We start from the raw sequence: 13,751 nt of genomic DNA, 5'->3' as shown, positions 1-13,751 counted from the left end.
CGCTGTTCACCGGGATTTCAATGGAATAAAAAGGCTAAGCATACAGTAGGCCTCATGGCCTGACCTCTTTCCATCAAACTAATACCAAGAATACAGGTCCGCATCTGAAAAAGATTATAAGGTCATAACCAAAGAAATTTACTGGTATTTGTCCCTCCATGTTATACAAAAGAACCAGAACATTTGGAAAAATCCTTTAAAACGATTATATATGAGCCGTAGGCCCTGTAATTTATCCTTAAAATTACAAGCCGAACACGTTTCGTGGGAGTTTGGGGGAGACCAAACATTTTCCATGTCTTCTGGTAACTAGACTTGAATTTCTGAAATACTGTATGATCAGGCGACAACAATTAATTCCATGGCAATAAAAACATTCTTCAAGAATTTCGAACTATGCATGCGCATGCGCATGCAAACATGAGCGCATGCATTATTACAATATAATTTTTGTAAAACAATTATAAGAACACAACTGTAGGGTAAAGACTGAAAACATAATTTCTCATAGTTTCTTATGAATCTGAATGTCCATCAACCATACTTGTCTAAATGCCTCCAGAGGAAATTCATAGATCTAAATGAATCTTTATGTGGTGTAATTTCCTAGAACAGCTTTGTTGATTTATTTAACATAACAGATCAAACTGCAGTTGCAACTTTCTTCTCACTCGAAAGATCTCAGAAATATAATATGCCCTAATGGGCTCCAACCAACTTGCCTCTGCCGCAATACTGAGTTCATAATGGCATTGCCAACATAATAACCTCAGATTGAAAACTTTCTGAGGTCTCATAATTTAGTGCATCTCATTGATAAGTACAAGAACTTCATAAGTCAACATCCAAAGCTTGTCCATAATTAGAAACATTACCTTGACTTTGAATGTAAAGCTTCCAGAAGTACTAGATCAACAGCCCTCTCGCTCAATTCAGCTGCACACATTTCCAGTCTCTGCCTAGCCAATACAGAAAATGAATTACACGAACGGCTTCCAAAACTAGATCAGAAGGCTAAATTCCTGTACCTTGGTAACATTATTAGACTTTGACTATGAAATTTCAATACAGCCAGAAGCCTCATTCATGTTCTCTGCCTTGTTCACATTCTCTTCTGTCACTGACGCATTACTGACAAATTCCGCATCATTTCCTTCTCCGGGGATCCCGTCTAAGGCCATGCTTTTTCAGAGTTTTAATGTAGTCTCGCATGAGGGTAAACTTGTTGGAACCCAAATGATAAAAGTAATCCCATGTGTAGATTCCAGTCTTATGCAAGTCATCAAAAGCTATCCTGGAAAAATAACTGGAGTCACAAGGACAATCAAATGGAAGAATGTGTTTGTTAAAATGAGCATAGGCATTACTTGACCCCGTAGTTTCCTACAGGTTCTGCTGACATAATACCAACATGTTGTCGTCCAGATATCACCTGGTTCAAGAAAAAGCAATCAACTCCAATATAAAATGAGTGCTTAAATAATATTAGGCGTAATCAAGGTGACTTGCTGCATGTATAGTCTTCCAATTGGATAGAAAATATTGTCAGCTTTGAATTCACTTGGTTAAAAAAAAAAGGAACATTGGAACAACATTGCAGTTCTCATCAAGTGATTCAGTTTATAAAGTGAACAAAACATTGAACGGCTAGTTTATATCACAAAAGTCATTCACTTATCCATACTAGATCCCAAAATTTTCTACATAATTTAAGCCTAGGCTGAGTTGATCCGCAAGAGATAGGACCTAAGAAGCAATGGAGAAATGAGAAAAAGAGTAGGATACGAGAAAGGAGATAAGTTCAAAAGGCTAAAATAGTTTTAGCAGGACAAAACATAACGAAAACAGAAAAGGATGCAAATATTCTAAACAAAATAGGTTCAGAAGAACCACTTGCAAGGTGGCACATAATTATGGTCATTTTCCAGTAAAATAGAAAGTGCATAGAACGAATTTTACTAATTAGTGCTTCATGATAAATAGAATTAACCTAAAGATTACATTGACCTTATAGACTTCTATGCATCAAAAAATAGAAATTAAAAAGGAGATCTATTGTCTTTCACAGGTATTAGCATCATACATATCAAATTATGGTGAAAGTACATCTTATGAGCAATAAATGTTACTAGTCTCCTATGAGAAATATTTGTTACCATGCATGCAAAAGCCTATACTTCTTTCAAAAAGAAACTTGATAAAGACAGAAAACCGTGCTCCATCAACAAGTAACTGCTGTACTCCCAGATTTGTGGAAAATATCAGTACTAGCCCTTCACACTTTCTGTTAATTTGAATTTAACAATCATTTAGAAGTTTCTGTTTTACTGGTGTAGCAAGGAAGTTTTGAACCAAACATTTATACAGATAGAGAAATATTTATGTTCAAATAAAGGATTGGAAGCCTTGTCCATAATCTAACTTCATCTCACTAATTTACATATTTTTTTATCAAAAGAGTGTTACAGATGAAAAAGAGATGACTGCAACATTCCACAACATTTATGGAAGAGACCACCCCATCCTTACCCAAAGGCAAAGACATCGAGAACCTTTACCCTCCAATGTTTCCCATTCTATTTTAGAAATATATAAGATGGTGGAATATGTAACTACTGGCATCAAGCACATGCTGATGCAGGTATTACTGCATGGACGGTTAGGATTAGCTTCACAATGCTTTTCTTGATGGTGAATAGGGGGGTTGTGAATATTCACCTTTCATAAAAGGCAATACCTTTGTGGATCTCATAAGTGACAGAAAATAAAGTGAAAATAAAGTTCAGCTTATAACAGTGGAAGTGCATTCAACAGACCCAAAAGAAGAGCCAGGAGTTCTGGAAACTGTCAACCGGCACAACCCCAACATTGATGTTATTATAGTAGACTAGCATTAAGGACACACAAATGCATGTGCTGTTGCACAGCTATTAGGATTACATTCATGGTGCTGTTATTTAATAGTAATAAGAAGGTTAAAATACTCTCCATCTATTGAATGCATTCCCATGTTAGTTCTTTCAAGTGACAGAATAAAATATCTCATAAAAATGGAAATGCAAACATCAGTCACCAAAGAAGGGTAAGAAGAGTGAAGATGGTCTCCAAATATAACCTCATCTTTGGTGTCAAAATAGTACAGATAGTTTCACAATGTACCCACCATACCAATAGCTTAAGTACGATGTCTAAGAATTTTTCCATGCAAACTATGGTCTCCCTTTCCCTGGTATTCTTGGTCCCATAAGAGTAGTCTTCCAGTCTTTTGGTCCATTTGCTGGGTCCATTTTGGTGAGGGGGTAAATTGGAAGAGAAAAGGGAAGGTAAAGATTAGGTATTGCTGGGTCCATTTTGGGCCCTAGCAAAAATTTTATCAAGAAGGTCTCCGCATAGGAACTTAGGAAGGTATGGAGTAGGTTCTGCACCTCTACAATTACTCTTTTTCTAATTGCTAGCCAATGAACTCCTTTTTCTTCCATAAAAACTGAAAGGTCCTGGTTTCCTAGAACTCAAAATCATCTTTCCATATATCGGCCCTTCATATTTCGGATATTCCTGATGGCCCAAGATACAGAAAACCAAATGTCAGCCTCACAGGTTGGCTATCACTGCTTTGCCAAAGCCACCAGTTGCCCTTCCCTCTGGCTAGGATGAAAAGACCGTACTATGGATATTCAGCCAGTCAAACTGTATATAACTAGCATTCATTCTCTAGAGTAAACAATATAGGAGTAACTCTGTACAGTCGGAAAAAAATCTAGCACCAAAAATCTTTTACAATGTCAGCTGCTACTCTATCAAGTTAAAACCATAACAAGTTATCCTTGCTCTTACACTGTCATTATACCCCATTAGCACTTAAAATCTTTCTCGATCTATCTACTATATGTCAGCTTGTCTTTCTTGTGGTAAACAATTTGTTTGCGATCAACCCCAAATTTAGGAGAGGTGCGAAAGACTAATATAGTGGATTACAGTAGTGTAATACATAAAACACATTCACTTTGTTCTTCTTCTGTGCTTTGGGTGGGTAAATTAATGACAGTCACTGAACATTAAAAAAACTTTACACGAACTACATGTCCAACTAAGTTGTGTCATACAGCTAATGAGTACTCCATTTACTCCACATGCTCCTTAAGTGTTCCACTCAGGTTTGCTTAATAATTTTATATATACACTCCGGAAGCAGCAACAGAGATTGAGACAAGATCAGTCAGACTAGAAGAAACAAATTTTAAGCAAAAGAATCAATATCTTGAAGTTTGGTGATGAGAAGACTATAGATGGTTGTGTCTATGATAGTTTTTTTTTCTGGGTGTGACTGATCTAGAAAGCAGGACAAGGAAAATAGATTGAAAGATTTTTCTGTTTTTCCTTACAGAAGCAGGGATTGAACTATCTTATACATGAAGGAACCAAAAAAAAAATGCAAACCGAAGAAAAAGTAATTTAGGCAATGTAAGGTCTTTCCTCCTAAAGAAAAGTCAAAAAGTTGTAATAAGACAGCAGTTTTCCTCCATTTTCAATGAAATTTAAAGGAAGTTGTGTTAAGAGCCTTTCAGACGTGGTTATATAAGGACTTCTTACAATCTAGACTGCAATTAAACAGATACAAAATAAAAATTCTATTTCAACAGAAACACAAATTTATAAGATGCTTAACCCATAAGCTCTTACTACAGATGGTAACAGAAATAGTTTAAAAAACACTATATTGCCGTTATAAGTAGGGCTTAACAACAACTCTACATGATGACAGCCATACACTGGTATCATTAAACCCTTCAATTACCTTTTCACCATTGATTGACCTAATTTTGCTGTCAACAGCAGGGCTATATACTCTAAGAAATTCGGCTGAAAGATTAAATACACTGCCATCAGAGAATTCCACCTCTACCTGAAAGAAAGGTCCAAAATATGTGCGTGAGTAATCTAACTTATAATATAATCAACAACAGAATCTACCATGGAAACCAAAGACAAATCGCTTACTTCCACTCAACCTATACATAATGATACTCTACATCATCATACATCATTCCCATTACAAGAATACAGAATGAATTTAAACTGGATAAACCCTGCTGGTTGAGTACAATTGGTGGGCACAGAGAAAAATAACAAAAATTCCATTTTGTTTTTCTTTTAAAAATGGGGCTTTGGCTCTCTTTGATGAAATGAATAGCCTTTTCGACAACCTCAAGTATTGTTATGAAAATTAAAGGCGAGAGAGAGAGAGAGAGCTTACGGACTTAGGAGGGTGGAGGGAGAATCTAGTGAGACGGGGAGACTGGGCGGAGGTGTGGAGGCGCCGAATAACTGCTTGCAAAGCAGACATGGTGAGCGGCTTCGATTTGGATGTTCCACCGATCTCTACACCTGTCATCTCCCCAATGTCAGATAATCCGCTTTAATCATCAAAGCAAAATCCATAAACTGGCAAGAAAGATGGATGCAATCGAAATCTAGTACTCGAAAAGGGGGAAACTAAACAGCAAAAAAAAAAAATTAATCAGAAGAAAATCAAGATTACTTCGGAGAAAAGATTCAAGAAGATAAAAAAAAAAAATACTCGTAAACGATAGATAATGTAGCAAAAATTAATCAGAAGAAAATCAAAAATTACTTCAGAGTACGGGAAATGGGGTTAGGGTTCATGAGAAGAAGGGCGTAGTGCCGAATTGAGGAGCGTTTGGGGTTCGGATAGAGGATTGGACAAGGCCGAGCCAGCCCAGTAGTAATCTATCAGGCCCAAGCCCATGCCAAGCCTAGTAATAATTACCACCATAGTTACTGCACCCCAATGGACACCCACTCTCCGACGTCGGGACCACAGCCGGGTCCCACCTGTCGATGAAACAGCGTTGGTAGGTAGAAATAACCAAAGAAGGGAAAATTTTAAGTCGAGACTTAGCGGACGCAAGAACTGTACCACCGGTGCTTGCGTCCACTGGGCCCCACAATGGCTGCCGGCCATGCAGCCACGCGATTCTGGCCCGTTCCCGTGGGACCCACAGAATAACCGCAAGAATTGTGCGCGCTTCTTCCGATGATGGGCCACCACGCCACCCTAAGCACCGTCTGATCGGTGGAAGCTTTAATTATTCTGTGGTTTTGTCGTGGCCGTTGGATTACAGAGGAAGAGGCCCATTGGACGATGTGGATGAATGGTGGGCCATGGACTGCTGAAATTCAGTAGGATTTAGCCATGAATGCGGCGGAACTGAAGGCACCGTCCGGAACGAGAAAAAAAAATTAAACAAAAACAAGGCCCCGAACGTGAACCGGGGAGGGAAACGAAATCTGCCTCCAATTTAACCGTATGAGAACTTTATTTTTCCCCAATTAAGGAAAAATTACTTTGCCCAATTACAGTTATTAGTTATTTTCAAGAGAAAATAATGGACACCAATTTTTTTAAAAATATTATTTAATTTTGTCATGAAATGCTGTGTCCAATAATATGTAGATTTGTATTAAATAAAAAGTATTAAATAGATAATGGTTTATTAAGTCACACTAATACTTATTATGATACGGTTCTGTTCGACTTATTTATTTATAAAATAAAAATATATATTACGAATTTGAGTTTACTATGGCTTAACTTAGTGCGAAGAATTGAGGATATAATTCAAAGACATACAACAGCATCATAATAAACATATCAGTCAACAACAAGCAATCAAATTAAATGATTATAAATATTATAAATATTGAAATTAAATAAGTTTAAAATTTATTGAGATGGGAATTCAAATATTGTGTCATATGATCATGGTGTTGAGAAAAAAAAACCCAACCTAGATTGATTAACTGCATTATATATATTGTCAGATAGTCGTTTCCCCGGAAACGGAGCCCCGGTGGGGAACGCGTGCTCCGAGACAAGATCTCCAGGGAGCAAAAAAGGCTTTTCCGAACTGGACCCAAAAGCAAAACCCAGCTCCGATTACGTGTTATAATGGGAAACAGAATGTAAATTTTCCGACAAAAAAAAGAAACCGATAGAAAAGATTCGAAGGTGAATTGTGTCGAGCCACCTAGATTTGTAGACGGATTCGGGTTAGAATTTTCAATAGATTTTATAGCAACCAATGCAGATCCCGACCTCCGACTCGCGGCCCTCACCCACTCTCTCCGGCATTGCATCTTATTCCTATAACCACCGCCTATAAACCGACAGACAGCACTCCATCTTCGTCGCCTTCTTCTCTGTTGCTCTCTCTCCGTTCCCCTAATCTAAATCCAATATAGACTCGACGCTGCTCGATATTTTTTCTACTTCTCTCGTTATCTTTTGGAAATGCGAAGGGGATTGGGGTGTTGAGGATTTTGAGGGGTTGGGATATGAGCTGGGGGAAGGAGGGGGAAGGGACGGATCTGGTGCTCCGCCGCCGCCGCCGACGGAAGTAGGGAGAGGGAGGAGGCCATGAAGGACCGGAGGAGAAGGGAAGGGGCGGCGTGGAGGGGTCCATCCCGGGCGCCGCCCCCGTCCAGCTCCTGCTCCTCGTTTGCCGTCTTCGCTTTCCTCTGCTTCGCCCTGTTCGCCGCCTTCGCTTTCTCCACCTTCCGCCTTTTTGGAGGTACTCCCAGTTCCATCCAATCTAGATTCGAGAAATTTAGGAAATAGAAACCAAATAAAGTATGGGACTTTTTTGGGTTGGTATTCTGGATTTCGTTCGAATTTGAATTATATTAAAAGCTCGGGGCTTGGAATCCGTAAATTCTTGTTGTCTTCAAGAATTAATGGTTCTTTATGGAGGACTGGTTGAAACTCGTGGAGCTCTACATCATTTATTTCTCTATAAAGTTTGAGATGGATCTAGATCCATTTCCTTTTCTTTTTTTTGGATAATCTAAAATTTAAAATTTTCGGAATAGTGCCAATGCAGAAATTAGATTTTAAATTTTGGCATTTCTTCCCCCACAATTTGATTTCAAAACACAATTTTTCCTTGAAAATTCTCGAGTTTTGTCCTTCTTACCTTTTCTGTGAATTTTGGAACAAGTTGAGCTATTTCTGAAGTTCTTAATGGCGAATCTTACTCTGGATTCCGACAGTCTCATTCCGCCCGGTGCTGATCTCTACGTGGCAGTCCCCCGCCATGAACGCCGTCTCCGGCGAAGTCCCTCTCTCCCGGCGAGGCCCCGCTGCCACCCTCACTTCCTTCCAGATCCAAGAAGCCATCTCCTTCCCCGACCAAGTCCTCCTCTTCCTCAAATCCCCCTCCTCGCTCCCCATTTCCGACCTCCTCTGCCTCTACTACCCTTCCTCCCCCACCGCCGCAGGCGGCCGCCCCGACCTTCGCCTCCCCCCACTCTCTTCCTCCTCTCCCGATCCCCTCCTCGTCCGCTGCCCCCTCGCCCCCGGCGGCTTCTCCATCTCCCTCTCCGCCTCCCCCTCCCCCTCCCTCAACCTCCCCCCAATCCGCCCCCGCCCCTGGGACCACCTCGCCTACGCTGCTGTCTTCGATCCCCGTGACAATTCCACCATTGTCTTCGCCAAAGGCCTCAACCTCCGCCCCACCCGCCTCTCCGACCCCTCCCGCTATGAGTGCATCTTTGGCTGGAACTTCCTCAAGCCCAAGTACCTCCTCACCTCCGCCACCCTCTCCGCCGCCCAAGAGATAATTCGCTGCAAGACCCCCCGCAGTATCCTCCGCCGCCACCGCCGCCAATCCAACCGTGACCCCCCATTGGTCTCTGTCAAGTCCAAGGGCCGTGGCAGCTTCATCCTCCCCTCCATTGCCCGCCCTGACACCATCTTATCCGCCGGAAGCCGGAGAAAGAAGGAGCATTTGATGTGTGTGTGCACAATGGTCCGGAACCAAGCTCGATTCCTCCGAGAGTGGATTGTTTACCACTCACGAATTGGGGTCCAGAGGTGGTTCATCTATGACAACAACAGCGATGACGGCGTCGAGCAGGTGATTGAATCAATGGCATCCTCTTCGAATTACAATGTGACCCGCCACCCATGGCCCTGGATCAAGACACAGGAGGCAGGATTTGCACATTGCGCACTCCGTGCCCGTGATCATTGTGAATGGGTTGGATTCATCGACGTCGATGAATTCTTGCACCTTCCGACCGATGCCACACTGCACAATGTTCTCCGGCATTACTCCAGCAAGCCACGGGTCGGGGAGCTACGGACTGCTTGCCATAGCTTTGGACCTTCAGGGAGGAAGACAATGCCGCCGGAGGGTGTAATTGTGGGGTACACTTGCAGGATGAACATCCCGGAGCGGCACAAGTCGATTATTCGTCCGGAGGCACTGAATCCTTCTTTGATCAATGTTGTGCACCATTTCCATTTGAAAGATGGGATGAGGTATGTCAACATGGACAGGGGAGTCATGGTGATCAACCACTACAAGTATCAGGTGTGGGAGGTGTTCAAGGAGAAGTTCCACAGGAGGGTGGCGACCTATGTCGCCGATTGGCAGGATGAGGAGAATGTTGGTTCGAAGGACCGGGCACCTGGACTGGGGACAAAGGCTGTGGAGCCTCCAGATTGGCCGAGCCGGTTTTGCGAGGTTAATGACACTGGGCTTAGGGATTGGGTGTTGAGGGCTTTTGGCGACCCCAATGCCGGCCTTCTTCCATGGTAGCTGGGAGAGGAGATGTATTTGATTCATCACATTGGAGCAGAGAATGTAGAACCAAAGAAAAACACAAGAGAGCAGAGGACTTAGGTAAATTGTTGAAGATTGATTACTCGTAATTCTTTTTGGTTTTCTTTTTGGAGTCATCGATGTTTCTCTTATTTTACAACTTCTGTAACTATAGATGAGAGGCAATTCATTCTTTTGTAGATAGAGACATGATACAGTCCCTTGTAACATGTGAGTTTGGAAGGGATTGGAGACTGATGGAGGACTAGGGTTTTTGTTCTTTCTTTTCTCCTGTTATGGTCATATCTTTTCTCTGTTTTTAAGGTTTAAATTAATCTGTGGCTAGCTTATGGACATCAAATATTAGCTACTTTGATCAAGATCAAAGATGTTATCCTATTCTTCTTTTTCGTTTACTAACCTGGTCTCAAAGGACCTTTCCATTCAAAGAGCCTGGTCTTCTTTTGTGCAGTCTAACTGTCGATAATCTTTCAGATAATGATGTTATACCTTCCTTCATGTGCTCTTTGAAGCATCTGGAGCTTTAGAATTATTTAAGAAAAAAGAAAGAAAAAAAGAACCATCCTGTCTTTCTTAGGTGAAAGTTAAAGAGCATTGTTTCCCTGTAGGAAATATTCCATTCCGGAAAACTAACCTTATCAGCCACCATTTTTTTTCCTTTCTCTTTTCATCTTTACTTTAGTTTTTAGTTGTCAGAACCAAGAGAATACTTAGTTGGTGCTATGCAGTCGGCATCAAACCGCACCATCATTTTATTTGTGCTCAGTTCCTGTCTTTAAAGAATCTAACAGTATTCGTGGTTGAATCTCATATAAAGCAAGTCTAAAAAGCTCTTGATTGACCCACAGCTAAGAAGGCTCTGTTGGGGATAAACTGCAGAATTAAGCACAACTAGGACTTTTCCAATGTCTGAACTTCAATAGTTAGTTTATTGTTCTATTGTTTCTACCTTTCTTATATATATTAATTTGTTTTTTATCATTTCTATGTTGTTGAAGGGTCTTAAGATACCTACAATGGTGGATTTTAATGCTTGTCATTGATTAGTTTATAACTTTTGGCATGTGTTTGTTGGGTCTATTTCTTCCTCAAAATCTTATGAAATTACTTACTTATACCGCCTTCCAAAGTAGCATTTTGACACCATAACCTTGCCTTGCTTTTAGGGTATGGGGCCGAAACAAGCCAAATCAAGAGGATTAAACAAACTATAAAAGATGAAGTTGTCTCCATGGTTCTTAATGGAGCCTGTCCCATATTATTATAATCAGAGCCTGAGTAAGCCAGGCCATGCTCTAGCCTGGCTTGAATTGTAATTGAGCTGGGCTTGAACCCTAGCTGAATAAATTTTGAGCTTAGCTTATTTAGTTTCGAGCCAAACTTGAGATGCTCAACAAAATCTACTTTAATTTCGTCAAAAGAAAAGGAGAAATCTACTTTAAGCAACTGGTGAGAGTATTATGTCTTCCAAGGTTCCAAAAGCATAATTCAAGCAATTCTCCATCTTCAAAACTTAATCAAACAGTTTATCTTCTTAGAATGAATCAGAACATGTTAGTATGATTAGATGTAAACTAGATCTAAATATGTAAATTATAATGAGCATAATATAATAACGGACTGTTTTATTTATATTTTGAGCTAAATTAAACTAAAGATGAGCTGCAAATCTCAAGCTTGGCTTGCTTATATTTTGAATGCAGATTTCTAGCTGAAGTTTTGTTTTCTTTTGTTTTCCTTTCTTTTTTGTTATTATTACTGCTTGATGGAGCGGGCTCCTATCAACCCATACTTTTGAGCCAAATACACCTCACCCCTAAAGGACTTGCTCTAATGGCAGCCCTAACGAGAGAGAGCATGGAAGAGAATATCGTGCAACTTTGCTTCGCGACCAGAATCGGAATGGGAGTGGATTGAGATGGTCATATCATCCAACGTGCTTGGTTCGTGATCGGAATCGATATCGGGATATGGTCTGAATACGTGAGGAGATTGGGCCCATTTCTCTGTAAAATCGGAATTGGAATGGGATTCCTCCAATCAAAGGGCTAGAATAAAAGCCAGTCATTCTCATTCCAAAATCTAACTCCTTCCAACCAAATATATCATAAATAGATCTATTGATGACCAGGACCGGCCGCAAGAAGTGTGGGGATACTTCCATGGCTTTTAGCTAGCGTGAAGGGAAAGGCTATTGACTAAAATGGGGAAGACAACTTATGTGAGCTGTAGCATCTGTCGTATTTATGAGCTGCCTACAAGTTGCATTTCTTGAGAATTATTGACAATGTTGGAAGGTTCCATATGAACAAAATGACCTAAGTAATCCGGCACTCCTAATGGTCTCTTCATGCAAGTCTTATTATTTTTCAGAAACTTCTTCCATGTCACTATTGCCTTTGGGTGCTAACCATTTGGCTCTTCTTTCTTTTCTTTTCTCTTCTCTCTCAAATGGGAGGGAGCCATTTGACGCTGTTACATTAAACATGCCACATAGAAACTTTGTTGAGTTTGTATGAGTAGTCCTCTACAAAGTTGGAGGGCAGTGGAACCTTATTTGGGTGCTTTGAGAAAATAATCCGAAGGGTTACTCATTCTTCGTGGTTCGATAGGTTTGTCAATGTAAAAATAACGACCCCGATTTCAAATCATGGACTTTGTAATCGTCAAGGTCACCGTCTATTAATCTAATTATCTTAAAATATCAATCAAAATTTAATATTTCACTACTAAACAAGAAGCATTTTATGTATAGAAAATCAACATAAAAACTAACCAACGACGGTTGTATTGCTTATTACACTAATCTTGGCATGATACCGTCTACTATTCTTTTCTCTTTAGCACAAATTAGAAGTAATATTAGTGTTATAATTCCACATTTATTAATGGGGCTTTGCCTATTTAATCTTGCTTTTGCTAGGCGTTGGGTTTACAGCTTTACTAGCGACTAGCTTTAGGGCCCAGGGATACTTGTATCTTTCTAGTTTATCCATAGTCCTTAACTGAAAGACTCACACTACATTAAGACAAACAAGAGAGAGAGTCTATACTTACCAACGGCTATTAGTACTGGTCCCAACATAAGATTGGCCCTGTGCTAAACCAGGTTGCTAGGAGCACCATTAATCAGCTGTACCTAAAGAACAGAACACAAAGCTGCTACATGGGAGATATTGGACAAATCATGTACTCGAGACAAGATCGAGAAGACGACGATGCTCCATTGCTCGAAATAGGGCATCCATGGAGCAATTCAAGATCAGATTAAGAGGCAATAGTGTCGAATCAAGACATAAGGTGAGCCACTTAGCAGTGCTTCTTCTCTACCTAGTAATATGATTTAGGGTAGATGGAGGATTTCCTTGAACTTAATCATACAATCATGAATTGGTGGCTTTTTCGTCGTAGGTATGGTTCGCCGCGCGCTGCAATTGATTTATGATTAGCTTTCTCGATGACGAATATCAGAGCAAAAGAACTTTTTTTGTAAGAAAGATGAGACATGAAACTGATGAGCTTAGTTGGCAACTAGCATGCTTTACCTTATGTACTCAAATCCGCATGATGGTTGTTCAAGCTTTAGACACTTATAAAGCAAAACTTGATGCTTATGTGCACGGATGAGGCTCATAACATGGCCCATGAGGTCTCTGCTCGAAGGATAGGCATGTGCTGGATGCCATGTTATCTCATGCTTCATAGCTTAGCAGATGATGCCTAAGAGCATGAAAACATTTCAAGCATATGAATGCAATTTACATGGCCTCCATTTTGGAGCTTATTCCAATAGGCTGTTTTCACTTTCTAGCAAAGCTAAAACAGTTTTTCGAATACTTCTACTCCATTCAGGGGCGGCCCAAGCTTTAGGCAACTGAGACGGTCGCCTAAGGCCTCGGCCCAAAGGAAGGCCTCCAACCCTCCACTCTCTAGGGCATCGTCATTCTGGGATCACCATTCGCCGCCGAAGTCGGAAGGATGGATTCATAGGATTCATAGCTAGCTGCTGCCCTGTCTTAGCTGCTTATGAAGTACGATCCAAGCATGGCCAATGCCCAACGGGCAACGAGGCTACGGAGAGCCCTACGCCCCTACGATCCTCCA

At 40.7% G+C, this 13,751-nt stretch overlaps 2 protein-coding genes across 5 annotated transcripts; one reads left to right on the top strand and one right to left on the bottom strand.

Annotated features, from left to right (window-relative positions):
• Window positions 1–357: 357 nt before the first annotated feature.
• LOC103714467 (Myb domain protein) lies at window positions 358–5,748 on the bottom strand. 4 transcript variants are annotated; one of them, XR_016399011.1, is made up of 5 exons: window positions 5,255–5,722; window positions 4,796–4,903; window positions 1,368–1,432; window positions 1,029–1,294; window positions 358–959 (listed from the first exon to the last, which is right to left on the bottom strand). XR_016399011.1 is itself a non-coding variant. In XM_089928498.1 (5 exons), exons 2-5 carry the CDS (start codon window positions 5,342–5,344, stop codon window positions 1,147–1,149), a joined length of 411 nt encoding a protein of 136 aa, XP_089784624.1. In that variant the 5' UTR covers window positions 5,345–5,385; window positions 5,633–5,748; the 3' UTR covers window positions 358–1,146. The 4 variants fall into 4 exon arrangements, 2 of the variants coding, with proteins under 2 accessions (XP_089784624.1, XP_089784623.1); XR_016399012.1 differs by having other exon boundaries at window positions 358–955; XM_089928498.1 differs by having other exon boundaries at window positions 358–1,294; window positions 5,255–5,385; window positions 5,633–5,748.
• Window positions 5,749–7,121: 1,373 nt separating this feature from the next.
• Window positions 7,122–10,006, top strand: LOC103714496 (glycosyltransferase family 92 protein Os08g0121900). The gene is made up of 2 exons (XM_039131442.3): window positions 7,122–7,592; window positions 8,071–10,006. Exons 1-2 carry the CDS (start codon window positions 7,439–7,441, stop codon window positions 9,621–9,623), a joined length of 1,707 nt encoding a protein of 568 aa, XP_038987370.2. The 5' UTR covers window positions 7,122–7,438; the 3' UTR covers window positions 9,624–10,006.
• Window positions 10,007–13,751: the final 3,745 nt, after the last annotated feature.

This window comes from Phoenix dactylifera, chromosome 18 (assembly GCF_051530095.1).
Source record: "Phoenix dactylifera cultivar Ajwa chromosome 18, Ajwa_hap1_PhDact_Kaust_v1.1, whole genome shotgun sequence".
Lineage (NCBI taxonomy): Eukaryota > Viridiplantae > Streptophyta > Magnoliopsida > Arecales > Arecaceae > Phoenix > Phoenix dactylifera.
The sequence above is the reverse complement of the archived record's forward strand: the minus strand, read 5'-3'. Positions and strand labels throughout refer to the sequence as shown.